The sequence below is a fragment of the Exophiala xenobiotica genome (assembly GCF_000835505.1).
Source record: "Exophiala xenobiotica strain CBS 118157 unplaced genomic scaffold supercont1.4, whole genome shotgun sequence".
NCBI classification, from domain to species: Eukaryota; Fungi; Ascomycota; class Eurotiomycetes; order Chaetothyriales; family Herpotrichiellaceae; genus Exophiala; species Exophiala xenobiotica.
In genome coordinates, this window is record NW_013562491.1 from 2,693,006 (window position 1) to 2,718,422 (window position 25,417).

The 25,417-nt window shown below is 51.4% G+C and overlaps 9 protein-coding genes across 10 annotated transcripts; 3 read left to right on the forward strand and 6 right to left on the reverse strand.

Annotated features, from left to right (window-relative positions):
* Window positions 1-242: 242 nt before the first annotated feature.
* On the reverse strand, window positions 243-2,806 carry PV05_07230 (uncharacterized protein). Its single transcript, XM_013460034.1, has 3 exons — window positions 2,564-2,806; window positions 1,152-2,509; window positions 243-1,099 (listed from the first exon to the last, which is right to left on the reverse strand). Exons 1-3 carry the CDS (start codon window positions 2,652-2,654, stop codon window positions 404-406), a joined length of 2,145 nt encoding a protein of 714 aa, XP_013315488.1. The 5' UTR covers window positions 2,655-2,806; the 3' UTR covers window positions 243-403.
* A 725-nt stretch (window positions 2,807-3,531) lies between these two features.
* Window positions 3,532-4,568, reverse strand: PV05_07231 (uncharacterized protein). Its single transcript, XM_013460035.1, has 2 exons — window positions 4,026-4,568; window positions 3,532-3,978 (listed from the first exon to the last, which is right to left on the reverse strand). Exons 1-2 carry the CDS (start codon window positions 4,456-4,458, stop codon window positions 3,608-3,610), a joined length of 804 nt encoding a protein of 267 aa, XP_013315489.1. The 5' UTR covers window positions 4,459-4,568; the 3' UTR covers window positions 3,532-3,607.
* A 247-nt stretch (window positions 4,569-4,815) lies between these two features.
* On the reverse strand, window positions 4,816-7,785 carry PV05_07232 (uncharacterized protein). Its single transcript, XM_013460036.1, has 3 exons — window positions 7,256-7,785; window positions 5,739-7,171; window positions 4,816-5,688 (listed from the first exon to the last, which is right to left on the reverse strand). The coding sequence occupies exons 1-3, from the start codon at window positions 7,287-7,289 to the stop codon at window positions 5,476-5,478; spliced, it is 1,680 nt and encodes a 559-aa protein (XP_013315490.1). The 5' UTR covers window positions 7,290-7,785; the 3' UTR covers window positions 4,816-5,475.
* Window positions 7,786-9,537: 1,752 nt separating this feature from the next.
* On the reverse strand, window positions 9,538-11,779 carry PV05_07233. 2 transcript variants are annotated; one of them, XM_013460037.1, is made up of 4 exons: window positions 11,487-11,779; window positions 10,367-11,435; window positions 9,824-10,273; window positions 9,538-9,767 (listed from the first exon to the last, which is right to left on the reverse strand). In XM_013460037.1, the coding sequence occupies exons 2-4, from the start codon at window positions 11,351-11,353 to the stop codon at window positions 9,579-9,581; spliced, it is 1,626 nt and encodes a 541-aa protein (XP_013315491.1). In that variant the 5' UTR covers window positions 11,354-11,435; window positions 11,487-11,779; the 3' UTR covers window positions 9,538-9,578. The 2 variants fall into 2 exon arrangements, with proteins under 2 accessions (XP_013315491.1, XP_013315492.1); XM_013460038.1 differs by having other exon boundaries at window positions 10,367-11,779.
* Window positions 11,780-12,921: 1,142 nt separating this feature from the next.
* On the forward strand, window positions 12,922-14,032 carry PV05_07234 (uncharacterized protein). The gene is made up of 3 exons (XM_013460039.1): window positions 12,922-13,092; window positions 13,142-13,531; window positions 13,597-14,032. Exons 2-3 carry the CDS (start codon window positions 13,244-13,246, stop codon window positions 13,660-13,662), a joined length of 354 nt encoding a protein of 117 aa, XP_013315493.1. The 5' UTR covers window positions 12,922-13,092; window positions 13,142-13,243; the 3' UTR covers window positions 13,663-14,032.
* Window positions 14,033-14,281: 249 nt separating this feature from the next.
* On the reverse strand, window positions 14,282-16,286 carry PV05_07235 (uncharacterized protein; the record flags this gene model as incomplete). The annotated part of the gene is made up of 2 exons (XM_013460040.1): window positions 14,282-16,142; window positions 16,195-16,286. 2 exons carry the CDS (start codon window positions 16,284-16,286, stop codon window positions 14,573-14,575), a joined length of 1,662 nt encoding a protein of 553 aa, XP_013315494.1. The 3' UTR covers window positions 14,282-14,572.
* Window positions 16,287-18,478: 2,192 nt separating this feature from the next.
* Window positions 18,479-18,981, forward strand: PV05_07236 (uncharacterized protein; the record flags this gene model as incomplete). The annotated part of the gene is made up of 2 exons (XM_013460041.1): window positions 18,479-18,859; window positions 18,919-18,981. The coding sequence occupies 2 exons, from the start codon at window positions 18,479-18,481 to the stop codon at window positions 18,979-18,981; spliced, it is 444 nt and encodes a 147-aa protein (XP_013315495.1).
* A 1,090-nt stretch (window positions 18,982-20,071) lies between these two features.
* On the forward strand, window positions 20,072-21,286 carry PV05_07237 (uncharacterized protein). The gene has a single exon (XM_013460042.1). The coding sequence runs from the start codon at window positions 20,245-20,247 to the stop codon at window positions 20,722-20,724; it is 480 nt and encodes a 159-aa protein (XP_013315496.1). The 5' UTR covers window positions 20,072-20,244; the 3' UTR covers window positions 20,725-21,286.
* A 370-nt stretch (window positions 21,287-21,656) lies between these two features.
* Window positions 21,657-24,822, reverse strand: PV05_07238 (uncharacterized protein; the record flags this gene model as incomplete). The annotated part of the gene is made up of 2 exons (XM_013460043.1): window positions 21,657-22,788; window positions 22,836-24,822. 2 exons carry the CDS (start codon window positions 24,820-24,822, stop codon window positions 21,728-21,730), a joined length of 3,048 nt encoding a protein of 1,015 aa, XP_013315497.1. The 3' UTR covers window positions 21,657-21,727.
* Window positions 24,823-25,417: the final 595 nt, after the last annotated feature.

Sequence of the window (25,417 nt, forward strand, 5' to 3'; positions counted from 1 at the left end):
GTACGCCCTTCGATGTCTTGCTCGCACTGCCAACTGGTTGCTGGTTTCCACCTTTCCACATCTCCAGTTTCTGTTTGTAAGCGATATTCCTTACAGGAGCCAATTTAGACGACATGTCTTTGACGGGCTGAGTAATATCGTGATGGACTGATGGACTGATGGACTGATGGACCATATTTTCAGGCATCCATCTCTCTGGGTTATGGGTTTTGTCCGACTGAACACGAGGCTCCTCGTCCGATGTCGCTCATGACTCACATCAGCATCAGAACGAACTGTTGTGAACCGCTGTTTTCCCTTTTGAATGTATTGGATCATAAGCTTTTGGTTGCAAGGCTATACAATCTAGACCTTTCTCGTTGCCCATTCTATCATTATGAATCGGTGGTGACCAGGCTATCCCTCAATCCACCTTGACATCGCCGTAGATCCTGCAAACAAACATGTACGCCGTCAGGAACCCAATCGTCCCCGTCGCTAAGGAATAAACGGCGCATGCGAGAGCGCTGTAGCTGAAAAACAAAAGGCTGCTCACAAAGCCTTCGATGTGCAACCGCGTGGCATAGTACCACACGGAATAAACAAAGATCCAAAGTCCCGATGATCCTCCCACGAAGAAGGACTGCCACCACCAGTGGTAATTCTCCGCGCAAAGTTGTATGTAAGTCGTGATAATTACTGTCTCGGCGATGGTGATGGAGAGGAGTGCCGAGATAATGCTCAAAAAGCCGAAAACGTAATAGAAGGATGATTTGTCGAGGTAAAGTGACTTGAAGACGAAGATGAGTTCGATGAACAGGACTGCAAAGGATACGAGACCGGCTCCCAAAATAAGTCCGATCTGATGTTTAGAATACCATGCTTGTGCAGGGATCTGTCGAGGTATAGTATTGGTGCGTGTTGGATGCTCCCAGGCTGGTGATCGATGGTACCCGTAATAAGAACCCAAGTGGACGAGGGGAAGCTGGATGAGAAGCCATAGGCAAGCTAGGCCCAGTAACGTCGAGAAGGGAAGTGCCGTGGAGGATGCTTGTGCCCAGCAGAACAAGTTGAGCACAAATACGAGGGCGAAAAGCAGGCCGGGGAATAGGAGTGCAGTCTAGTAATACCGTCAGTGGAATGGATAACAATCACAACATCGTCAAGCTCACCATCATCGTATTTTTGCTCCAATTCTGGCCACCGAACGTCTTGTATACTCTTCCAGAGAAGTAGCCCGAAAATCCGCCAGCAAACACGAACAAACCAATCCCGACGCTCCAGAATCCACCGCGCCAGCTTGGGTTGATGATGCCAGCGCAGCTGAGACTTAGAAGTCCCACGATGACAAAGACGAGCTGCATTCCAGAGCCGACCAAAGGCGCAAGGAGTCCCCCATATGGTGGTGGTCTGAAGACATCGCCGTGAAGAAGTTTCCAACCACTGACTTCCTCAAGAGACTCTTCATCCGAAGATAGGTCGTCATCCGGTCCAGTTTCGGAGATCTTTTCGAGGATACCACTAGTTGACTTCTTCTTGTCAGTCCTCTTGCCGATGCGCAGTCTGGCCTCCTCAAGCACTCCATCTCCGCGACCCTTGACGTCGCCCTGCATCGTTCGTCCCCAGATCACAATGCAGATTGCGCCCAGTATTCCAGAGATGGTCAGAGAATTGAGGATAGCTAGCCAATGGGTGAACTTGCTCTCGGCCTGATCACTGAAGTATAGGTCCCATCGGTTTGCCCATTCCACCTCTTGATCTTCTCGAAAGTACACCGAGTATGTGTACGGGATCGTCATCGTAGCACCATCGTCCATGTCGATAACCTCATCCGGAATGTAGGATGAGTCGGGGAATTGTTCCCTGAGGTAACTGCTGTTTCCAGGAAGGTATAGGGCCAAGGGATCCTGATCTCCGGAGACGTCCAGCGGGCAGCCTGTCTCGTTGCGATGTCCTGCTGCGATGCTCTTGGGATAGACCTCGAACCCCACGACGACCTTCGCGCCATTGTCGCCCGCTCTCCCAGGAGCCGGACGCCAGCGTACGACAAGGGTATAGTGGTTGTAGTAGAAGTACCGTTCTTTTCCAGTCGCGAGATCAAAGTCCTTGTAACCCATCTTGAAGCCAGCCGCGTAGTATTTCCGGCTTCGATCGACGGTGACGAATGCCGTAGCTCCAGGGAGGTTGTCTAGAATCCAATCTGTGACGTACTCCTCTTCAATCAGCTGTTGAGCCCACTGCATGTCCCGTCGGCCCACGACTCGATCACACAAGTATTGGCAATCCACATCTCGTCCCATGTCAACCTCCAGATCCGACGTCTTGACCCGGTCACCTCGTAGGACTTCTCCGAGATTGAGAGGCACACTGTGTCCGCTGGCGTGTGACGAGCCATGATGTCTGTGGCCGGTGGGCGGACAGACGAAGGGTAGGTCGAAATAGGCGTACTGCAGCTGGCTGTGGTCTGAGTAGACCTTGTTCACGAGTAAGGGGATGTTCTCGTTATCATGGTAGCTGCGTATTGAATAGCCTAGGGGACGTCAGAAACATGCACAAGAAAACACTCAAGTCAATCAGCTCGTACCCGGAATATAGAAGGCGTTAGATAAGCAAGTGAACAAGAGGACTACGCGGCTCAACCAGGAGAAGGCGTGGAGTCGAACGTCAGGGGACATTGTGTCGATCAGAAGGGATATTAGCGAATGGAATCGGCACACAAGGGCCGCTTGTACGCAACAGAAGCAGTGAAGATCAGAAAAGAAGAGAAACGAGCATGGAAAGCGACGGGAAGGAGAGGGATGCTGGTGAATGCGAGCGAAAAAATGATTATCTGACAATCTATCTGGGGAACACGCTTGACCGGCGGAGGATTTGCTGATTGCGAACGGTCCAGAAGGCCAGAGCTGTGGATGCCAGGCTCCCAGGATGGGTGAATGGGTGATGGGGGCGCCCAGGAGAAAGCGTTGAGTGGACCTCCCGGAACTTTGACAGGCACAACAGGCCATTGGGCTCCGTGGACTCGGCGGTTGCTTGCGTACGAGCTACTCGGTCGTGTCGGTATAGGCACTTCAAAGGGAACCGAGAGCCCCAAGCCTTCGACGAGTAAGTTAGGGGCGATGGCCTGTCCCCGGCCCACCTAAAAGCACTTTCATCATGCACGACCATGTCGTTATTAATCGGCCACTAAACGAGATTCATCAAAGATCACCAGATCACGGAGAGAGACCTCCCCTAACTGGATACGACTATGGAGCTTGTGTCTGCTTATGATTCTGGAGCAGACCTAAGGCTGACCATTCAAGATGTTTCTCATTACTCCGTATTAATGTGGGATTGCCTCAGTTTGGACATGGATGGCGTGATAGTGCTAGAATGAATAACTATGGCTCGTGCCGTCTACCAACAATCAAGAGAATCGAGTGATCCGAGACCTTTTACGCTGTGTTCAAAACAGGTCTGTAGTATGTACCATAGTACTGTGCTGGCCTGCAGCAGACCCATCCGTCACATTGCTTGGGAGACGCGTGTCTCAGACATGATCCATTGAGGCTTTTGATGTGCCTCACAAATACTTTTTCTTACGATATCTATACCTCGGCTTCCCTGACTCAACTCTAGGCTATACTACCTACGAGAATTGCTCACAAAAGCCATGAACAAGAGGGCCAACTTGACCTGGCGCCTCGACACAATGCCAGTGCCCGATCCCCTCTAGAACCTCTAATCGTTTGCTCTTCTCATCCGTCCCCAACTCACTCAGGATCTTCTGGCATCCAGCCAACGGCGCGCTCTTATCCACTTCCCCTGCAATGATAAGGATAGGACACTTGACCTTTGCATACTCTGGCGGCGTTGCAGTCTCGATAGCCTTGCAGTTCGCACAGTACCCCTCCGGATCCTGGGCCATCAGCATTTCTCGAATGAACCCTTTCTGTGTTGCTGTAGCATTCGGGCCGGTGGCAGCATTCGGTATCGAGTTGGCCATTGCTTCGATTCCCTCTTTGAACAGTGAGCAAAGAGATACGTGAGAGTCCTTGTAGACTTGCCTTTCTTTACTGTCGGGATACGCTGTTTGAACACATTGGCTACAGCCTCGCTCGGATGGACAGGGCCGATACATATTCCCGCAACCACACGGTCTGGGGACGTCGAAGCCAAGTACGTCGGAAGCATGCCACCCATGGAGTAGCCTATGACAACGGCCCTGTCGACCTTGAGATGGTCGAGCAGACCGAGGACATCCTGGGCAATAGATGGGATGGATGTTTCCGTGCCTGCAGTATATTTAGATCGTCCAGCCCCATAGTTGTCGAAGATGATGCACCGGTAGGACGTGAGATAGGGGAAGATTGGGAAATAGTAATTCTGCGTCGAGCCAAGGCCGTGCACGAAGATCAAGGTAACCGGCGAAGTTTTGTTTTCTGAAGGCGCGATGTCCGTATAGTGTAGGACATGAGAGTTGACCGTTGCGAACGGCATTTTGAATTCCCGATGTAGGAGGCCAAAGAGCTGGAACTCTTAGTATACACACTTTGAGGCCGGCTCAGGGAATTCTCAAAAGAACAAAGGTAGCAATGGGAAACAGAAATTTCATATTGGGTAGGTATGTGAGCTGTAAGTTTACTGTGCTGTATGATGTCGTGGATGCCTTCCGAATCAGCTTCGGCTACGCCGATCATGGCTTTTGATTGCAAGTCATCGCTGCGACCCGGCCCGAGCACGTTGTTTACCATTACGGCATGATGTACAGGTCATTAAGGAGATGACCTCTGAACCATTGTTGTCGGAGAAGTATAGGTACCTGGTAGGTCCTAGTATTTAGAAAAACTACTGGGGACTGGAATAGTATTGTTTTCTGTAGAGGTAGTCGTCTTGTCCATTCTTTTCTCTGCTCTCAATTCGGTGCCACAGCAGCCTCCCAGAACCAGAGGAACCCTTCAACCTCATCGACACAGAGGTCCTTCTACTGTCTCCTTCCACTCGCTCAAATTCGAGTACAAGCCATTAGACTGTACAGTTGTATATATGTCACAACAAAACTCGCCCATTCCCGACGCCTGCTCTCTTATTTGGGTATTTTTCCACCTCACCCGGTGAGCCAGCAAAGTCAAAAGCATGCCTGCAACATGCAGACCAACAACAAGAAACAAAACAAATGGAACAACACCTCTGTGAAAGTGCGTCGCCAGCACAGGCCTCCGCTTTTTGATTCAAAGAGACCGTCAAAACCTGGTCAGGTGAAAACATTGTACACCGTCGAGATGCCATTAAAAGGGTTATTTTTTGCGTTGCGGATTCTTTTCGACTGCCAATCCCCCTGATCTGGGACCTCATGCACCAGGGTCCCTTCGAGCTCAAGCTTGAGTCTACCCAGCATCAATTTATGGGACGCCTCGCTAAAAATGCCGACAGACTTTTCGATAGAATGCTGTTCTAATACCACAAAAAGAAGTGAAGATATCGGTAAGGACGCGGTCAAGGCCGAACATCGAGGATTCACAGGGCCACGTCCAGTACCAAACTCACGTCCTGTACTTGTGGGCCTGCTAGATCTTCCAGGACCGGAATGAGATCCAATAGCTCGTTGTCATGAGCGTCGGAAAACCAGGAGCTTATGGGCACAGCATGTTGTGGATGGAAAATGTAGGATGTTGGTGAGTTGTCGATGATGATCGTGTCCTTCAGCTCTCGTCCTACTTGTGATAAGTCCTATTATAAGTCAGCAAGATGTTTCCAAAGCCAATTCCGAGTAGTCTTACCTTGACGTAATTGCCCTGGTGGTTGTAACAACTTTCTCTGAATAGCCTGTGGTGGACCACTTTGTGAATGTCAAGCTGATCCAGCAACGGGTCTCCGTATTTCGAGACAGATGCTGTGAAAACCACCACTTCGTATAACTCGCCCACCCTTTTCATAAACTGGTCCACGCCCGGTCTTTTGATGACGTAAACGTTGTGATATTGACCTTCGATTTCAACGGGAATAGTGAAATCAGCCTGGTTGAGGATCTTGAAGCTACTGTGTACCAAAGTCTCATCCAGATCAAGTATTAGGCATTTTCGTCCCTTGAGCGGAGGCTGTGCAGGAGGCAAAAGCCATGTTTGCTTTTCTGGCGCGGCTTCTGGAACGGGAGGGACCTCTTTCGTGATGACCTGTTCCTGTCGTTTTGCCAAAGGAGGAGGCGGCGGCAGAGGCACCTGGGGTTGAAGCTCTGCGGGTTGCACTGGTTCATCAATAGGCTCCCCTTCAATTTCGGGCACTGCAGGAGGCGCCTCCTCCATCTCAACATCACTTGTCTCCGCGCTTTCCGGTTCATGAGCTTTTGTAGGGTGTTCGGGCTCGATCGGTGTCGCAGCGATTATGTTGACGTCTGGCTTGCCGACTGTGTCGGGTGCGTGGACGGTGAAAGTTCTGATGTCGTCTTGTCCGGGAGCAGCACTAGTCACCGCTTCTCTTTCAATATCTTGCCCTGGACCTGCTGTGGTCATAGTCTCGTTGGGCACAGTAGCTTTTTCATGATATGGTAGCTCCCGCGATAGCCTGGGTCTTGCATCATCAATTGGCCTTTTCTCGGACAGGTCTACCTTCTCTTCCTCTACCGTTCGTCCTGGTAGCAATGGCTCACCAACTGATGTCCTACCTTCCTGGACTTTTTCGTTCTCCACCGTTTGTTCTTGTGGACGAGAGGCTGTCCTTTGTGCTGTCGGCTGGATTCTGATCTTCTTCGCGGCAACCTCAGGATCATCCGACCTGTTATCGCTCGGCGACTCATGTGGCATGCAGCAATTTAGGAGGGCAAGGAATCCGCCTCGACTTTTCTGGCTGGTTTTCGAAACAGGACTATGAGGAAGAGGTGGGACTGCTTCTTTGGAGGCATCTCTAGCCCGGGCGGGTTTTGCTGAGCGCTTACTGCTCCTGCTATTGCCCCTACTCCGACTTAACAGGCTTCGCTTGGAACCTCGTCGGGGAGATGGAGGAGGTTCATCGGGCGCTCGCGCTAGAGGAGGTACGATAGGGGTTTGTTCTGCGGCCTTTTGATGGGACGATGTGCGGGAGGGGATGTTGACCGGCAATGTCTGCTGTTGGGGCTTCTCTGTCATCGTTTCGTTGTCTTGAGGAGCTTCGTTTGAGGATCCAGCGGAAGGAGAGATCGAGTTGTCGGGCGATTTGAGGTCTTGTGCCGAAACGCCTACTAGAAAGTTATCAGCACACCCCTACTCGATTGCACTGAAGCAGCAAAACCGAGCTTGATTTCACAGTACTTGGACCATCGTACCTGATGAAGGCTGCGTGGTAGCGCTGCCACTCATGTGGGGCGAGCGGTCGGCCTACAAAGACCTGGTCTTTGGGCGTGCGCGCAGACAGATGTAGCGGGCAGATAAGAACACCATGCGCCGATCTCGAGGACAGTGCTTAGGAGGTTAATTATGGTATGCCCGATGTGGTCGCGAATGAGCGAGAGGACGACCACACGGCTAGCGACGATGCGGCTGAATTGACTGAATGATGACGGGCGAAATGCGGGAGGTGACCTGATGAGGTCGTAGCAGGATGTGGTTAGTCGATAGGATGTCGGCAGGCGAATAAGGAAATGGGCGGATTAGATGGTGTAAGAATGGAAGAGCGTGTGAATCAAATGCTCTGAAGATGAACTACAGGCGATGCAGGTGTTTCTCGAGGGCGCAGGGTTTGATGGAAACGAAGTTGACAAAAGGTCGTTGGTCAGCCAGAGCAAGTGCTGTGAATCCGGGATTCGAGATCAGCGAGCAAGAGCAGCAGCGAGAAGGAGCCCGAGTAGGTGCAGCCTGCAATCCGCGAGTGATGGAGGCGGATGTTTAGGCCAGTCAGAAGAGTGGGCTGTCGGTACAGGCGGGTTTCCCGTTTAGCAGTGACGGCAGCGAGACAAATGGAGATGGATGGTGGGCTGGCAAGGCACAGAGACACCAAACACCCACCGAAGGGCTTGGGGCTTGGGCGGTTGCACGCTCGCTCGCTCAGGTCTTCCACATCTGCACTCTGTGGCTCTCCATCTGCTTTTCCTGTCTCCATTCTTTTCCATCCTCTCATCATCATCAGTCGGGCATCTTTGCATATTCCACTCCTCTCGTCATGATTCAAGCTTGATCAGCGTCTCCGCTAATATTCACATGCTTCCCTGCCGTCCGTGGCTCTTTTCCCGTCAGAGCCATCAGAAGCCTTTTCTTCAAATGCCATGCCGCTCTCTAGTCCTTTCCCATCGTCGACTTTGGTACTCCTGATATTGTACCCCATCCTCAATGCTTCAATACCAATCTCTAACCCCCCCAGTCTCCACCTCACCGGACAGCCGAAGTGGCTTTGGGCATTGGCTACGGGGACTATTCCCTAGTTTCAGGGCAGACTCTCGGGCGGAAATTGGGCGACGGAAGCTGCATCTTGCCCACCTTGACACCCCACGAATCGTTGCTTCCACTCGAGAAATGCGGGCAGCACTGGTTGTTCGAGCATTGTTGTGCTTTGCAGCCATTGGCGACCGGGCGAATCTTTTGCCTGTTACTCATGATGCTCCGTCTAAGTGACTTTGATAATGGTTGGCCGCTTTATCGCAGCCATCAACAGCCCTGATTGACTTGGAGGACCTCTCCCCACGCTAAGTTGCATTGCTAGTCTGTGATAGACTCGCATCTCACGCCATTAGCCGCCAATCTCGTGTCTAGCCGTACATCTGTTTTCCACCTCGAATGCGGCTTCATTGACAGTGGCAGGAGGGAGTACGCCCTTCCTAAATCCTGGCAATAGGCGATCTGGTCGAAGGCTACGACATCTCATACTGTTCTGCGTAAAGCTTTGGTCGGCCAAATGTCTCGGTAGCCGCGCTGGATGTTCATGTCAAACACATGGCGCCCACCACGGCGCCACAACCTCCGGGATGCATTGACAACCTCACCGCCACACCGCGTGATGCGAGGATTGATGTGGTACCAAATCGGTAAAGGAGGTGTGCTCATAGATGCAGAATAGGACAGCGCTGGCGGGGATGTCGTCTTCTCTATTCCACTTCAGGTTGTCTTTCACACCTCTTTGGGAAGAACTTGCATGAACTTTTCCGCCATCACATGGCTCATCTCTATAGCAAGTGGTCGCTCTGGCCACACCTGGCCAGGTTGGCGCGGCATGGACCTGAGTCAGCATTGACGTGCTGTGGCCTTCGGGCCTTCGAAGCCAGTATGCCCCGCTAAGGCAAGAGATGGCAATGACACGCGAAGATAAGCTGCATAGGACGATCCTAGATGTCAAGCCTGGGGGGCGAAAAACTCGGCACGATCCGGTCAAAGCGGACAGCTCTTACAATGAAGCTGGGCGACCAAGGACAGAGCAGACAGTCGCGTCGCCGAGCTACTTGATAACATGACGAATGCCCGTCGATATAACAAAGATATCGCTTGCCCCTTGGGTGGACATCTGTGCGATCCCTCGGACATTATTTTCACCAGAGATCTGCGGCGGCTCAATGCCATCCACGCCGAAGACTCTAAGTGAGTCCGATGTACTCTTCATCGAACTGCGATATGCTGATGCTGATAACATTCTTTACATAAATACACTATGACAAATTCTGATCATTCTTGTCGACTTTTGACCTTTACTCGAAAATCGGTTGGCTTGATGAACCAGGTATTCTCCGTACTCCAAGGGCGATCCGGATACTCAAGCTGGAAATCGAATTTTCGCACAATTTGGGGGATCAGTTTCGACATCTCCAAGAACGAAATATGCCGGCCTATACAGGTCCTCGAACCTAGACCAAACTCCAAGGCGGTCAGTAACGGAAAGGGCGGGTGTCGAAAGAGAATTGGATACTTACCGGCATGTAGTAGGCCTCCATATTCTTGAAACTCTCGCCTCCCTCCTTCTCAGCTTCGATCCATCTCTCGGGTCGAAACTCCTTGGCGTGTGGACCAAAGACATCTTCGTTAAAATGTGCACACCAGGTGTTAATTCCGATAGTGGTACCCTCGGGAAAGAAATAGCCACATATCTCAACGCCTCCTTCCGGGACAACTCTCCATAATGGCAAGCCTGTTGCGGAATGGATACGCAGAGCTTCCTTCATCACAGCCTGAAGGTAGGGCATATCCTGACTTTCCTTGAACGACACGTTCGGGTTGCCGCAACGCCCTTGCTCTTCAAAATGCTTGATTTCTTCCCTCAGCTTCTTCAACGTGTTCGGATATCTTATAAGGTTGTATAGTATGGACGAAAGACTGACGGCCGTCGTATCCGACCCGGCGATGATATTTGACAAGCCCATCATCTGCAAGTTGTCAGAATGCTATACCTGTACAGACAGACAAAGCACAAGACTGGCGTTTGAACAGCACAACTTTTCGAAAGGGAGAGAACTTACGAAAACATGATACGGCGTGACCCTTGCTGGATCTTCCTTGTTCGCAACCATGAGCTTGTCCAGGAAATCCATGGGCCCGCTCTCATCCCTCTCTCCAACCTCCTTGACACCATCCCCTGTCTTATCCTTGGCCTTTCTCATCTCAATCCTTTGCTGCACATACTTCATCAGATAGGTCCTGCCCGATGCACCACCCACGCCCAAACGGCTCAAAATATTGAAAATCAGCGGGTGCCAGGAGGCATAGATCCCCACCAGCGCTCCGTATCTCAATACCCCATGCAGCGCCTTCAACAACCCGGCAATATCCTCGCCCCTGTCCAAAAACCCGAATCTTTGTGAATATGTGATGTTTCCAATAACATCAAATGCGTAGCATTGTAGCCAATGCGCCATATCGATGGTCTCGCCCGATTCGGCGAACTCGCCCAGCCGCTCTCTGAAGATTGCCGTACACTCGTTCACGTACCCCTCGTAGCTCACCAGACTTGACATGGAGTACATCGCCTGAAACCGCTTGCGCGTCTCCGCGTGCCGCTTCATATCACGGTCGGGAAACAAAGTCCAGCGATTTGGGTCAGGGTGTCTCCAGGCATCGTACCAGTCGGACTTTGGGAATTTGGAGCCAATGCTGTACACTTTCTTGACGATTTCGGGTGAGTCGATGCTGTACAGGTCTACGCCGACACGCACGACCGGGCCGTAAGTTCGGTGCAGAGCGACGTCATCATGTTCCCAGCGGCCCAGGGCGACGCGAGCGAAGTAGTATATCCGTCCAAAGCGGGCGAGGAATGGGCCAGGCACGGAGCGCAAGGGTGATGTGAGGTTTCTGTACAGGAAGACGAGGGCTTGACTCGTAATGAAGATGGCGACTGCCCAGAAGGCGTAGCGGAAGAGTGCGTTCGTGCTGGACATTGTTATCTCGTCGTTTTTGAGCTTCATGCTGGCGAGCAATTCGGTCTTCAGTCCTGATATACTGGGCAACATACTTCTTGTTGGTATGGAAGGCAAGTCCACGTTGACTTTGGCTTGGATTTATCTTTTTGTGAAGCCCAAGGCTGTTGAGACGCTGGACCTACGGATTCAGTTGGTGTCAAAGAACGCTGATGGTCTGGCTCACTGCAGCTCGTGTACGAGAGCATATAGCATGGAAGTCTTGATCGACGTGTCTATCGTGGGGGGGCCTTGGGTGATTTTAATTTGGCGCACGACTTCAGACGTCTGCGCACACAGCTTGCTTGTGTCTGACTTCGGCCGCAACTTGATTCGTGGTCCGGTAGATAGAAGATTACTACATAGGGTCAATTGTTCAGTATCTCGGCCGGAGACACGCAGCATCATGGGCTTCGGCAATCGAGTTGAGAAGGAAATAGCCAATCCCTTTGTCGGGTTGGGCGTCTTGGGATGTCGTGGGTGTGTATCGGATAGGTCCGCAGAGAGCGCGGGGGAAGACAGCTCCCGAGAGGTTATGCTAAAGGGTACGTAAACTTGGGCTTTCTGACATCTGCCGGCATCTCACATCTTATCCTCGGGCTCTCGCCGCGGATCAACAATTCGGCAGTAGGGTGGAAGATCACCAGCAGGTCGCAGCCTGCCCTCGATAATGCCGCAGGAGCTGATGCTAGAATTGATGACTGAATGAGCCCTCCTAGCAGAACGCGAATCCTGCTGGTATTTCTACTCCCGGAGGAATACTCACTCAAACACCGCTGCAATTTCAAGGTGTAGGCGATTTCTTCAGGGAAGATTGACATGTCATTGATGTGTTTGGCATTCTATTCTGTCACCAGCCATTCAGGTCACGGGCTCGTTCCTGCAGCTGTTATCTTTTGAAGAGCGAGACTCGAGAAATACGGGAGGGGAGACCGTTGCGAATAGGTAGGAGATGAACCAGAAACGCTGGTCGATATGAATTAATCGGCGGCGCTCGTTGGTTGAGCTGGGTATTGCAAGTGAGGGGATTCAATGGCAAATCTCATGGTCGCAGAGATATGCAAATTAAAAAGAGGCCATGAGTGACTGACTCAATGTAGGAGGGACGATATGGGCCTCGGGAATCCTACCTCTGACAGATTTCCAACTCCCTGTCTCTAGATGAATAAACCAGGTGAAGAAGCCAGGTTCCTCAATGCATAAATGCTGAGATGAGAACATTTCACAACCTTCTCGGCATGGAAGGCTGGAAGAGCAGGGTGCTGACAGTGTGTAGACTGAGTTCCTCCTCCCTGATCGATGCAAGAAGATAATCTCGCACAAATTGCAGCGAGGGAAACAGATGAGAGGTCGTGAACATCCAAGCCTGGTGAGGCTCCGCGATAGATCCCGGTTCAGGCAGCAATAAGATATAGCTCGATCAACATTGGGTTCAAGCAAAGAATGGAGTTCCGGGTAGCTGCTGTTACGTAGCTGGTCGAACGTGGAAGGTCAACGAAGGATCACGCTACCAAGGCAGGACAGAAGCGACTTGTGATGTAGGGCGATCCTCCCCTGTCGATGAATTTTGAGGGTTGCGAGTGGGAAGCCATTGCCCTCATCCACCATCCATCCCTCGCAGAGCCATGACATCATTTTCTCGTCTCTCGTGGGCTTTCATCACCCGAATAAAAGGTACCTGACCACCTTTTCAATTCAAGATCACTCACACACACAAACTACTCTGATACTTCTACAAGATCAATTGCGTACCCAATCTTCACATAACATCATCTTCACTTTCTATCTGAAACGTACGCCCGTCAAGACACTGTTTCGTTGCCCTTTGCTGACTCTCTCTAGCAAATAACACCCCGCCCACCGTTCCTTCTACAAGCTTCATCTCCTTCAACAAGTCGTGTGATCACACCACAACTAGACACTACCTCGCTCCTTTGATCAAAAATGACTCGCGGAAACGGACCAGTCACCAAAGTCTTCTACAAGGGCTCGACCGAAGATTTCATCGTCTTCATCGAGTCCCCCGAAGACCTTGCCAAATGGAAGCAGGACAAGTCCATCCCACTCACGGACGTCGTCAACTCATTCAAGATCATGGTAACACACAAGCACGGCGCTCAAGGACAAATGGACACTGCATCAAAAGCTAGTCTCGAGAACGAGTTCGGCACTAAGAATGAAGACGAGGTCATCATCAAGATCCTTGAGCAGGGCCAGCCGCAGTCTGTTCAGGTAAGACATTCTACCCCTCCTCTGGGAAAGCTTCAACGCACATGCTGACACGGTCTCTTACGCAGTCCTCTGAACGTGGCGGAGATCGTAACGAGACCATGGGACCCAGACAAGGACACCCCACTGCATAGAAAGCCAGTCTACGACGCGGGGGCAACCACATCGAGTTCCGCTCGAAGAGTCGCCTGCGAAACCGAAGAATGCCTCATCTGAACAAGCATGCATGGTTAATGGGAATGAGTTGTCAAACTAAGGCACACCGTTGATTGTACGATATGAGCTGGAATACCAATGGAATCACCTTCAAAAAGTGGACGGACAAGCCACAGAGCATATTGCTGCTACCAAGAGCATGATAGCTATGCAGAAACATTCCGTTATGCTGGAAATTAAGCTCGATTCACGGGAATTACTCGTACATTCAAGCCCGCGTTGTTCTTTCTGTTCTCGTTCGCCTTCCTCCCTGGTGTCGTGCTATCGGGGACGTCTAAAATAAATCTGCAATACTTGAGCTTCCGGTCCAAGGGCAGAAAGAAGCCTATGTACCATACACATCTGATTCTTACACAAGAAGGTCGGTGCCCTTGGCAGTAAGATACGTGCCAGCAGGACTGTGCGCAATCTTACTCGTTACTCGTCCAAAACGAGCTGGAGAGAGGTGTTTCTTTTGCATCTTTTTTTTGGTTGAGCGCTACCTAGAAGCATTTGCATCTAAAACCCTTGCACCTGACCCGCCATACAGGCCGGGGCCGTCACTTCAGACTGTCTCATAGCCAAATCGTAAGAATGCTGTTGGTACATGAAAAGCTTCCTGGCTCCATCTTTGTTCGACGGCCTCGCCTTCATCTCGTGGTATCTCTCTTTCGCTTCGCTTCGCTGGGCAGACGTAAAAAAACAATAAAATATTCAACTCCGCTTTCAAGCCCTGTACAATGAAATGATCAATGAGGAAAAGGATGTCAGGAACGTCTGAACAGGCTAAAGAACCTAAGTTCGCTCGGAAAACTCCATGACAAGACATCCCGCTCCCAAACGCTTCGTTTAGAAATGCTCTTTCCAGAATCGGAACTTGACCAGATCGTTGCTGGTGTACTTGCACGCGTCCTTGATCTCGCGGGCTGCCGCTCCGGGACCGCAAAAGTACACACCGACCGTGGCCTTCATCTGTGCAGTGATGCTACCCTCCTTGCCCACGTCGAGGTATGTCTGGTCCATGAGGCCGTCGCGCATGGCCCCGAAGAGACGCTTGAAGTCCGGTCGGCCGTATTGAGTCTTGGTGCGGAGCTCCGTCAAGGGATCGACGGCGTTGCCCACGGTGTTCAGGTAGATGTTGGCAGCAGTGTTCTGGTCCACCTTCTGTGTGAGGTATGTGTGGATGCGGAGGAATTCGGGACCGCCGACAGACTGTGCAGCCTCGGCTGATTGTTGTTCGAGAGAAGACAGCAGCGTCTGGAACCATTCAAAGGACTCGATGCTCCGAGTGACCCAGAGGAACTCGACACGCTTGAGTCGGCGTGGCGGGTTGGGTCCAGCGCGGATGTTGTAGATGTGTTTGAGTACAGATGCCCAAGGCGTGACACCAATGCCTGTACCAATGAGCACGGCAATTTCGTTGTCGAAAACGTCCTCGGCAGGGGCACCGTACGGTCCATCAATACGGATGGCGGGCATTTCCTGCCCTGCCGAGAGGGCGATCTCGTAGATTCCGTTGCTTTCCATGTCGGAGAATTGTTTGGCCTGAGCAGGTCCACAACCAAGTGCATCACCAAGAGCCTTGGTCCAATCGCCCACCTGCCGGACATGAATTGAGATGTAAGGGTCGAAGGGGCAAGATGTGATTGTGAAAGGATGCCACTGCTGGCCCGATACCGCTGGTACGTTGATGAAGAGCCACTGACCAGCCTTGTATCTCATGCTGGGTTTCTGGAATTGGATTTCCATCGCGTCATAAGGATGGCGGATGACCTTGTAAATCTTGGTTTCCCTTCTGGCTCGAATTTCTCTCCAGAGACGTTCAAACAAATAAAGGCCACCCCCCCAAAGTTCCCATCGCCAACCCTGGTATCCGATGCAATGGGTCCAGAACGGCTTTCCAGCGAATGGAGAAAATGGTAGTGCTGTATCACGGACGAAGCAGCCCGTAGCGTGGGTGTACATACCCAGCAAGAAAGGGATAAAGAGGTGGTGGGTGTACCAAAATGTCTCGAAGGATTGCTGTCGAATCTTGTGGTGTGCAGTGGTGTACATAAGCAGCATGCATAAAAGCATGATGTGACCTGTGATGCCACCAGGCTGGGTATAATGAATCTGAATGGCCGTCACCGGTCGAATTTGAGACTGTTCGACGTTGAAAAAGTTGACGTAGTGAGCAGTGACGTGAACGATTGTGAAAACTAGCATGGCGTAGGCACATTGCCGATGGAACCATATCGTCTCGTCCAGAGGAAGAAACTTGAACTTGGGTCGAATGAAGCGCATCAGGTTGCGGCACATGGGCAGCAGGATGAACAGGACATCGAACGACAGTACGAGGCCGGCGCCTCGAGACATCCATACTGAAAAGGTGAGAGTGTTCAGACCAGCTAGTCGAGGATCTGATGCTTGCTTGTACCTATATATCGTTCTCAGTCTCATCATCAACCCGATCAATACGATGCTCTTACCAGCCGAAGGCGAACAAGCCCCAATGGAGACCCCACCACAGGACATAGAAGACGATCTTGCTCAGAGAAAAGTGCGACTTGAGAGTGGCCATGACTGGATATCAAATCCAAGGCCTGTTGTATGAAGTTCTAAAATCCAGTCCCGAAAGTTGAGCTTCTCGGTTTCTCGACTTATTGAGATTGCATGCCGGTTTGCTGTAAGAAAAACGAGGGGCAGGAGTCGACCAGCGAAAAAAGAAGTGAAGGAGTGATTGTCGCTTCAATTGGGAGAGGCGATGAAGACCAGGTTAATCGAAAAGAGCCGCAAGCTGGAGCTTTTGAGATAACCTCCTGGAGCGATGCTGGAATCTCCGGAGGTTGGATACCCGAGATATGGAGTCCGATCAGTCGATCACACGCTTGATCATACCAACAGGAGGTACTGATAGTAAATTGATCCGCTGATGGCAGCGGGATGAGGCAAAGGGTCAAACGAGACGGTTGCTCGGTGAGGGTTTGGTAGTATGGGAGGTGGTCGAGGTCGAAACAGACTTGAGGTGGAACCTGGGACAGTAGATGTAACAGGGGAGGTTTTGGGTTGGCCGTGCAAAAAGGAGGGTATTTTCTAGCGTTTTCGGGGATACCATCAGATGCAGAAGCAATAGACAACGTGATAGACAAGAGGAAATGTGACTATGAGATGGAAAGGAAACAAACTGTTGAACTGGTAGAACATGATGGTTAGCGAAGCATTATGCAGAGTAAAGCACATTGAAAAGCATCTAAGGCAAAGCGGTAAAGCCGAGCCAGGGTCTTGGTGGTAAGCGTGGAGAAGACCCTGGTCCAGCGACGGCCACGTTTGACCTCTTGTGGACGCCTGGGCGGCTATTGGATGGCGGAGAGGAAAAAGAGGCTGGATGAGACGAATACAAGATCGAGCTTGTCACAGCCACTGGGTTTGCGATACGGAATAAGTGGTGGATGGCGAGGATGGCTCGAGGTGATCGGGAGGAAAAGGCTTCGCGGGAGCTCCCATCGGTTCCTCGGCAGGCAGAACAAGGCTTCTGGTAGGTTCAGAGGGTGATTGAGGTATCGAGAATCCATCATCATCATCATAATCAGTGGTCTGTTGTGAATCCAGCGAGTTTGGTGGTGAATTGTCACGGTCGGGGAAATCCGAATTGGGCAAATGGTTCTCAAGATGAGGGCGACAACGTATCAGAATGAATCTGCAACCGCCAGAGGAAAAAGAAGCCTGGTGAGGGCAGTAAGCCGAGTGACCCCAAAAGAAGCAGGTACATCTGACTGGCTCTGCCAATATTAGTTCCGCCGCAGTTCCCGTATCACATCCCGGCCTCTGTGTCTTCATTCGTTCGCTGGGCATCTCAATGAACCTGCATGCTGTAAAGCCAGCTATTTTCAGCGCCTATCCATCCTGCCTGGAAGTGGCCGAGGCATCCTCTACAGGCCACCACTACACCCAATCCCCGCCTTCATCATCCCACCACCGCGAATCATCACCTTCGTCTACCAGATACAATACCAGATCTGGTGAATGCAACCTCCAGACTATTGCGAGGTGGAGTGAAGAACCATGTCGATGATATTCCTGTCCAATGGTGGTTGCAGATTTACTCGCCGGCCAGAGCTTCAACGTAGGTCACTCGATGTAAGTCCATAGTAGCCATGGGCCTCTCTATCGCAAGACAATGCCATATCTCGCTTTCAACGACAGCCCAACTCTCAATTCATTTAACTCTACTCAACGTCTGCATCCCAAACCTCCATACCGTCGAATCCACCATCAGACTCGAAATACTGAGGTCGTGGCAAAATCGTGAGACTCACTCCACACCTGTAACACTTGCTGTCTCCGAAGCGCTTCAACCACTACCCTGCGACAAGACCACACCTGCTACCAATCTCTTACGCGCCAATTCACTGCCATAAAACTCTGACGACAGAGAGAGTCTCAGACAAGCATCTCAAGCCCTTTAGCTCCCCTTCTCTGACTGTTGCTCCCTCGACGTCGACATCACCTCCAGCCGATTTCTCTGACCGGCTTGGCCTTGGACCGAGATCACCAGGGACTCCTTGACATAAGGGAGCTCTCTTGGTCTCCTCATATACCTCTGAAGCCCAATGTACCATTTGTGAACGCCAGACGCAGGCCGTCCTTTTCTCCGTCCTCCTGAACACAGTCATTTACATTCACCACCGACTTTCGTTTCTTGAATCGCCAATTTTTGGATACCCTTTCCATTCACTGCCACTCACTCGACCTTTTCGAACACATTGATCAAACATGGGAAAGCTCATCAAGAACCACTGGGCACGCCTCATCGTCCTGACGGCTGCCGTATACCACGTCGCCGCCGCCCTTGAGGGGTTCTTCTGGCCCAAGATCTTCTTCGACTTCCTCACCAAGAATCTCGATGGCGCCGTCAAGCCCTTTCCTGTTTTACAAATCATCAACTTATTGTTGGGTACCTTGGTGTTTGCTTGGGAATGGCCATTGAAATTCGTGGTCAAGATGGTGCCTGGCCTGCATCGGAGTATGGAAGCAAGATTGGTGTTATACCCTCTTTGTGCGTTGACTGGTGTCTTGCAATACCAAGCCACCAATTCAGCACTTTATTTCCTCATCGGTGTGATTATTTATTTCTGGGCCTTTTCAGAAGGAGAGGTTAGTCTACTCACCGGTCACTCACCCGAAGCTGCATCTTGCTGACATAACATTTCCAGACTATATGTCCCGAGCCCTGGACTGTGCCGAGGAGAGAGGGAGCCAGAATCGGCAAAGTATGAAAGAATCAGTGTAAACAGGATGCATCTTCAGGAGAGAATGGATGAAAGGAAATGAGCTGCGCTCCTCGCCTCCAATGGTTGGCGGGTTGTTGCTACACGGGCCTGAGAGACCCTTTGCAGAAGTCATGACTGTCATTAGTAGCAAGCGTGTACAGAAATCTCCCACCCGGCATGGCAACTGAATAGATTTGTCCAGCTGGAGCATCTAGATCGATATGAACTGGTGAAAGAGTCTTCTCATGTCGTCGTAGTCGAAGTTCCAAAAGGGGTCGAAGCCTTGGGCAAGGCTAGCATGACCGACCATTAGTACTAGTAGTCTTGAGATCACGGCAAAGGTGGGATTAAGGCCTCCAAAGTTGGCCACAGAACGATGTCGTGCATATTGACCATGCATCAGTACTGAAGAGCATCGTGGTGATAAATGATCATGGATTGCTTGTTATTATTATTGTGCTTTTACATGTTCTACCTAACTGCGTACGGAGTTTTGATCAATGCACGTTGCCGTGGCGTAAATAGGACTCAGAAGAGGCTTGCAGTGATCGACGCAACTCCGAGTGGACTCGTCACCTGGCAGCTGTCAACCAACATCTTGTCCTCTTCACAACGCTCGACATCAAGAAGCTTTTGAGCTCGGAGCCACAAACAAGAACAACTTCCCTCCATGTTTAATGCATCACTAACACCTCCCATGGTGCTGAACAGGCAGCAGAAGAAGCCCAAGCACCAATCTGGCCCAGCAAGATTCGCCTTCTCTGGCTGAAACCACATGGCGCTTTCCGGCCCTGATATGAACCCAGCCAATTCATTCAGATGGATGGGCCCCAACAGAGCCATAGAACCAACAAAAACACGTCGCGACTCTGGCTGAGAGGCTTGCCCACGCTCAAGCTCGAGACGCTCTCGAGTTTAATTGCGCCTCCCTCCGTCTATCCGCTCTACGACTGGCGATGTGGTGCTGCCAATTTCCAAAAGCCCCTGTCCGGTGGAACCCACGTCTCGAACGGCGCACGAGGCTGTCCCTGCTTAGCCTGTCACGCCCCGAGACCCATCACCCCATTTCACTCTTCCCACGACTCCCCTATCCCGATATATACTCACCTTGCTCGTCGAGTCAACCTAAGTACCTCTCTCTTTTCTTCTCTTGTTGACATCGACCGACTCCAGAAGTTACATTCACTCATTTCATAAAACAATCCCAACCCCGTGTTTCCTCGTCGAACACATCCATTCGTTACTTATCCCCACATATCCAAAACCAAAATGAAGGCCTTCATCGCTGTTCCCGCGCTCTTCGCCGCCGCCGCCGTGGCCAGCCCAAGCTGGTCCTTCACATTCACTTTCTCCGACGCCCACAGCACCTGGACCTCGTGCACATACGCGACCGCCGCTCCCAACGCGACCACCGCCGTGCCAACCTCCAGCGCCTGGACTGGCCCGTCCGAATGGACCTCGACCACCAGCTACAACGCGACCTTCAGCTCCGGCTCAAGCACCTGGGCCGTCCCCGAGACTGTCTCCTACAGCCTCGGCGAGACCTGGACCAGCATGATCGCTGCCACTGTTACTCCTCCCTCCAGCACCGTCTCGGTTGAAGCTACCACCGCTGCCCCAGCCACTACGACTCCCGCTTCCACCACGGCTGCTGCTCCTGCCTCGACTTTCACCGGTGCTGCCAACGTCAACGGCAAGATGGCCGGTGGTGCTGCTTTGGCCTTTGCTGGTCTCGCTTTGGTTCTGTAATAGGCATCAGTCTCCCAACAGAGTTCACAACCACACAGACATCTGAGCCAGAAAGAAAAGGAAAAAGCAGCCAGCGGTCCCAAGCTGCGGCAAGTCAAATCGAGCCGTCCTCACACGATACCCAGAGTCTGACGCGCGACGAAATGTACAAGCACATCCGCTACGTGCCCGCAAGGCTCTAGGCACGACGACTCCTACTCCTGCTCGTGCATCTGGAAATGAGCAGAAGGGCCAATCAATCCATTAATCTTTTCAAACGCTCATCGCTTAATGATCCCTGTACATATATCTTACATATCTTACTGCTTATATACCAATCCTAACGTCTGAGCTTGGGAAAGAATATCCGGTTGGAAACACAACTCATGGGAAGTGCACATTTCCCCTTTTGTTCGGTCCAACCTTTACGCTATCCTTCTTGCCAATGACTCCGAGTATTTTGGGTGTCAAGCATCATCCTAGAATGACATGTGTACTGTACTGCCCATGCAAAGCACTCTTGCCAGCGTTTGGACCCAGCGCGCCCTTCAGTCTCATAGCAAGCCACAGAGCAACTTCACACTCATATTCCTCTCCTGATCCACATCAACACCTCAGGGAAATTGTTCTGATCCTTGCTCCTGGCTCCTCTCCACCATCATAGCCAATCACCGCCCTTCGTGCCCTATGCGAGCGACGAAATAGGCATCGTCTACCGCCGTCTGAAGCTTAACTAAACTGCTGGCTTCGGTTCGGCAGGTCGGTCACGTCGGTCCAGCTGTGGCGGTTTGGCGAGCTGAACTCTGCTATTTTGAGACTGCAGTCCACCACGTATTGCTACGTCCTCCGTACTTAGACAGCTAGCATACCACCATACTTACTCTGTACTTGAGAAGTTTCATGATTGATGGATTCCGCCCGACAGAAGGACCAACAAGGTGCAAAATATGGCCCTTGACTAGACATGAAAGAACGCGTCTTCATCTATTGCTGTTTTCATCTTCTACCCCTACAATCCTGTCGTCTATTTGGTTGAATGCAAGATGTTGCGAAAGCCTTCAGCCGACAAGCCCTTCAATATCCCAAGAGGATTGCTCCATCGCTTCTTCCTACCTGCCAACCCTTCCTCGACTATTTCATGCTTTTCTGGTGGTTCTTTATCTTCCGAATAAAACACTTCTGCAGGATCCTCCGGGCCTACCTCTGGCATAGGTTCCTGAACAGGCCGCTTGGTCTTCGACGTTCTGCTTGGCAAGCTGTTGTCGCCGTGGGCGAACGAGATCCTCTTTGTTCCGCTCCCTATCATCCGTGCGACCACATTATCCATGGTATCAAGTTCCGGCACATCATGCGATTTCTTCCGCGCAGCCGTGGACTCATCAAAGCTGTCTTTCCGCACCTCGAAGATGGGTGCCGACTGTTTCGACCTGCTCCGACTAGCGTCTGTGAATGCTTCATATGATTTGCGACTGGCAAGTGACATACTTCCAGAGCGCCGTGAAAACGGAGCGTGAATTGATGCCAAACTCAGCTTGCGCACCAATGATCCTGCCGAAGCCCGAATGATTTGGCCTCCGCGAGATCCGATCATCCCAGGATATGGCAATCTGTCTTTGGTCCAGATGTCGCTAAGACTTGCCTCAAGCCTTGCACGTTCTGACCGTTTCGGCGACAATACCGCGATGCGGTTGGATGTCATGTGAGACTGTGATCGGTTAATAGCAGCAGGTATCGGCTGGCGGAACTCGTGTAGATCTTGTGCGTTGTGAGTGTTGCGTATGATGACCTGGCAAACATTGGCTCGATTTCCAATCGTGGCCGCTCTTTGGACCGAGGGATGTCTGGCCAGTGTGTGGGTTTGTTGGCCGTAGACCATGCCAATAGACCTCAGCTCAAGGCCGACGCATGAAGGCAGCTCGACTAAGCGTTCTTCTGTTCTTCTACTAGGGGGTTCTTTGCTCTGCATACCATTTTTCCAAGCTTGCTCTTCCGCAGAGGAGCATGCGCTGAAGATGAATTCGTGAAGATGCCCACTGACCCCGAAGCAGATCTTCCAAGTGTGCAAGGTGGAATGACATTGAAGGCCTAGGGGTGGTCAACGCAGGTTACTGTGCCGCTTGGGGAAGACTTACCCCGGCCATCGCTTGACGAGCCGACAGTCAGGTCGTAATCATGCAGCACGGCTACGACCTCGAAAGATGGGGTCGCCCCGGCAGGCAAGGCCACCATCAGACTGTTCTCGAACAATATGCAAAGAGCATAGCAGCCATCAATTCGGCTCTTTGTCTGCCAAGTAACATGCAATACGCCACAAAGTTGAATGTTACCCAACAGTCGAAAATGTTCAGGTCTCATTGATATCGTTCCGTAAATCAGTCTCGATTGGACTGACCATCGACGCTGCACCTGAGCTCGGGTCTCATGATTATCTGTTGCTTGGTTCACCGACTGAACAATTGTCCTCAAGCATTTCAAGGTCTCTTCGACTTGAGAGTGAGCACTTGGGCAGTCTGCGACCGGAGTATGCCTGAGGAGGTCGTCAAAGAGTAGCGGGTACTTGGTCACACGCTGAATAGGCTTGATCAGAAGATCGCCCACGGTGAGACCCTTCCTCTCATGCTGCTGCTTGGAGTTGAGGGCTACGAGCGACCTGGACAGTGACTCGAGGCCTGACTCATACGTTGACCACAGAGTAGGCGCATGCCTTTGCAGTTCGTGTGCAATGAGGCTGTGATTGGCGCAATATTCTTCATAGAGGAAGAAGTCACTCAAGAACTCTGCAAAGACGGCTGCCATGTCGGACACGTCTCTTGGCTCAGCACATCCTAGGTAAGTCCGACCACGACCGATTTCTGAAGAATCCACAGAACTACTTGTATGCCTGTGACCTCGACCGAGCTTGAAAAGGGCATTTGATTCCATACTTCGCCAGCGTCTGTGTCGGCGAGGGGAGCCGAGGTCCCGGGGTGAAGTGGTGTCTGCCCACTTGCGCACCGCAGCCTCGTAAGCGGCCTGGTGAAGGGTCTCTAACAGTCGCTCGTGCGTATGCAGAAGATCGTGTACATTTCTCAAGATGGAAGACCTGGTCCTGTTCGATATGGTCATGGCAGACGCCAGCAAAGTTGAATAGAGGTAGATAAGGGCCTTGAGATCGGCGATGTAGCTTTCTTCCGTAGCCATTAATTCAGCCAGTATCTGCCTTCTCTTCATACCTCTGCGAAAGGCAGCTTCATCCATGGAGGCACTCGTAGCAGGGCGGTCGCTGTCCGTTGACAGCCGGGCATGGGAACCGAAAATTCCATAGCTATCTGTCGACCTACCGAATCTAAAAGATCGAGGAACATTTGTGAAACTTGAATTGCTCACGCTTGCTGTCTTCATAGTGTGTACGAATGCAGACGACGCAACAGAAAGTCGTTTTCTGTGGCAGGCTGGATGTAGAACCATGGATGCTGGCGCGTTCTCAGATCGAACTGGGAGCAAAGAGCTCTGATGATCGTGTGATGGTTCACCCAATGGATCAACGGAGCCAAGCCATGTTTCCGTCTCTTCAGTGGATATAGTGTCTGTAGTTGTTGATCCCTTCACCGGTGTGAACGGCAAGCTTGTTGGTGAGGAGACATCACTTCCGGAATGCGCTGGAGTCTTTTGTTTCGTACGCTTTGGTACGCATGCTCTGCGTTTCTTTTCGTTCACCAACTCGGTCAATGGTTGAGGACTTTTCGGCTTAGCAGACGACTTCTGAGACGGGTTGAGGCAGCGGTCCCGGCTCGAAAAGGCGTTCCGCGGGGCTGCCACGTCGATACTTGAGGGATATAGCTTCGGTGCTTCAGATGCGAGCCTGGCAGAAAAGGATCGAAAGGCCGTCGAAGGGTTATCACTGAAGAGTAACGGGTCTCGATTTTCATCGTTTGTCGGCACCGGTGCCGATGCAACAGATGGAATAGAAGCAGAGGAGATCTGGAGGTCTTGATGAATGACGAAAGGAGATAAAGCGGTCGAAGAAGCCACGGAAGGACCAGGATAAGATGAGTCTGAGCCACCCAAGATACCTGGTTCTGTACTGAAAATTCTGCTGAATGGGCCTGCGATGACTGACGGTAAAAGTTGTGCTGTCATTGTGTATTGATAGGAGGATAAATTGGAATCAATGAAAGATAGGATTGCAATGATGGGAGACAAAATGAAAGCCAACGGTCAAAAATCCCATTGGGAAGACCAAACGACCAAAGTCGACAATGTTCCAAAAGCTGAGTGATAGAGCATGACAACGGTGGCAGCGAAGGAGAAACAGCTTGAGAGCGGTTTAAACAGGCAGATTCTCAATAAGCAATGGAGGAAGGAGAGGTTCGGCAAGCCTAGGGTGAGGAAGGAACTGGTTGAAGAGATACTGCTCGCTATTCTTGCACCAAATTGACCTGTACCTCTGAGCAAGCCTTTCCATCATGGCGAAGCTTTGCGACTGTCAACAACCATGAAACGTTAGGACAATAAAATTGTTTGTGAAACCTGGGCGTCTGAAGCCACGGGGTACAGGGACGGAAAAGCAGTGCCTTTCGGAGTCATCACTTCAAGGCTGAAAAAAGCTCAATGCCGTGTCTTGGAATGGCGGGGAGCGGTGCTCTATGGGCGGCCTGGAGGGTGTTCTTTTTGTGCAGAATTGAGGCACTTCAAAAAGCGAGTTGAATTTCGAAGCCTTCGTGAGCCTTTCACC

What these genes read in the sequence shown, in the direction of transcription:
- PV05_07230 (XM_013460034.1), bottom strand. Translation starts at nt 2,654, where the DNA reads ATGTCCCCTGACGTTCGACTCCACGCCTTCTCCTGGTTGAGCCGCGTA. An exon ending in TAACGCCTTCTATATTCCGG is followed by an intron (nt 2,510 to 2,563) that starts GTACGAGCTGAT and finishes GACGTCCCCTAG; the next exon opens with GCTATTCAATACGCAGCTAC. An exon ending in GGAGCAAAAATACGATGATG is followed by an intron (nt 1,100 to 1,151) that starts GTGAGCTTGACG and finishes CGGTATTACTAG; the next exon opens with ACTGCACTCCTATTCCCCGG.
- PV05_07234 (XM_013460039.1), top strand. Translation starts at nt 13,244, where the DNA reads ATGACTCGCGGAAACGGACCAGTCACCAAAGTCTTCTACAAGGGCTCG. An exon ending in GCCAGCCGCAGTCTGTTCAG is followed by an intron (nt 13,532 to 13,596) that starts GTAAGACATTCT and finishes TCTCTTACGCAG; the next exon opens with TCCTCTGAACGTGGCGGAGA.
- PV05_07232 (XM_013460036.1), bottom strand. Translation starts at nt 7,289, where the DNA reads ATGAGTGGCAGCGCTACCACGCAGCCTTCATCAG. An exon ending in TACCACGCAGCCTTCATCAG is followed by an intron (nt 7,172 to 7,255) that starts GTACGATGGTCC and finishes ATAACTTTCTAG; the next exon opens with TAGGCGTTTCGGCACAAGAC. An exon ending in ACCAGGGCAATTACGTCAAG is followed by an intron (nt 5,689 to 5,738) that starts GTAAGACTACTC and finishes GACTTATAATAG; the next exon opens with GACTTATCACAAGTAGGACG.
- PV05_07233 (XM_013460037.1), bottom strand. Translation starts at nt 11,353, where the DNA reads ATGTTGCCCAGTATATCAGGACTGAAGACCGAATTGCTCGCCAGCATG. An exon ending in TCACGCCGTATCATGTTTTC is followed by an intron (nt 10,274 to 10,366) that starts GTAAGTTCTCTC and finishes GACAACTTGCAG; the next exon opens with ATGATGGGCTTGTCAAATAT. An exon ending in TGGAGGCCTACTACATGCCG is followed by an intron (nt 9,768 to 9,823) that starts GTAAGTATCCAA and finishes ACCGCCTTGGAG; the next exon opens with TTTGGTCTAGGTTCGAGGAC.
- PV05_07231 (XM_013460035.1), bottom strand. Translation starts at nt 4,458, where the DNA reads ATGCCGTTCGCAACGGTCAACTCTCATGTCCTACACTATACGGACATC. An exon ending in TATCCCGACAGTAAAGAAAG is followed by an intron (nt 3,979 to 4,025) that starts GCAAGTCTACAA and finishes CACTGTTCAAAG; the next exon opens with AGGGAATCGAAGCAATGGCC.
- PV05_07237 (XM_013460042.1), top strand. Translation starts at nt 20,245, where the DNA reads ATGAAGGCCTTCATCGCTGTTCCCGCGCTCTTCGCCGCCGCCGCCGTG.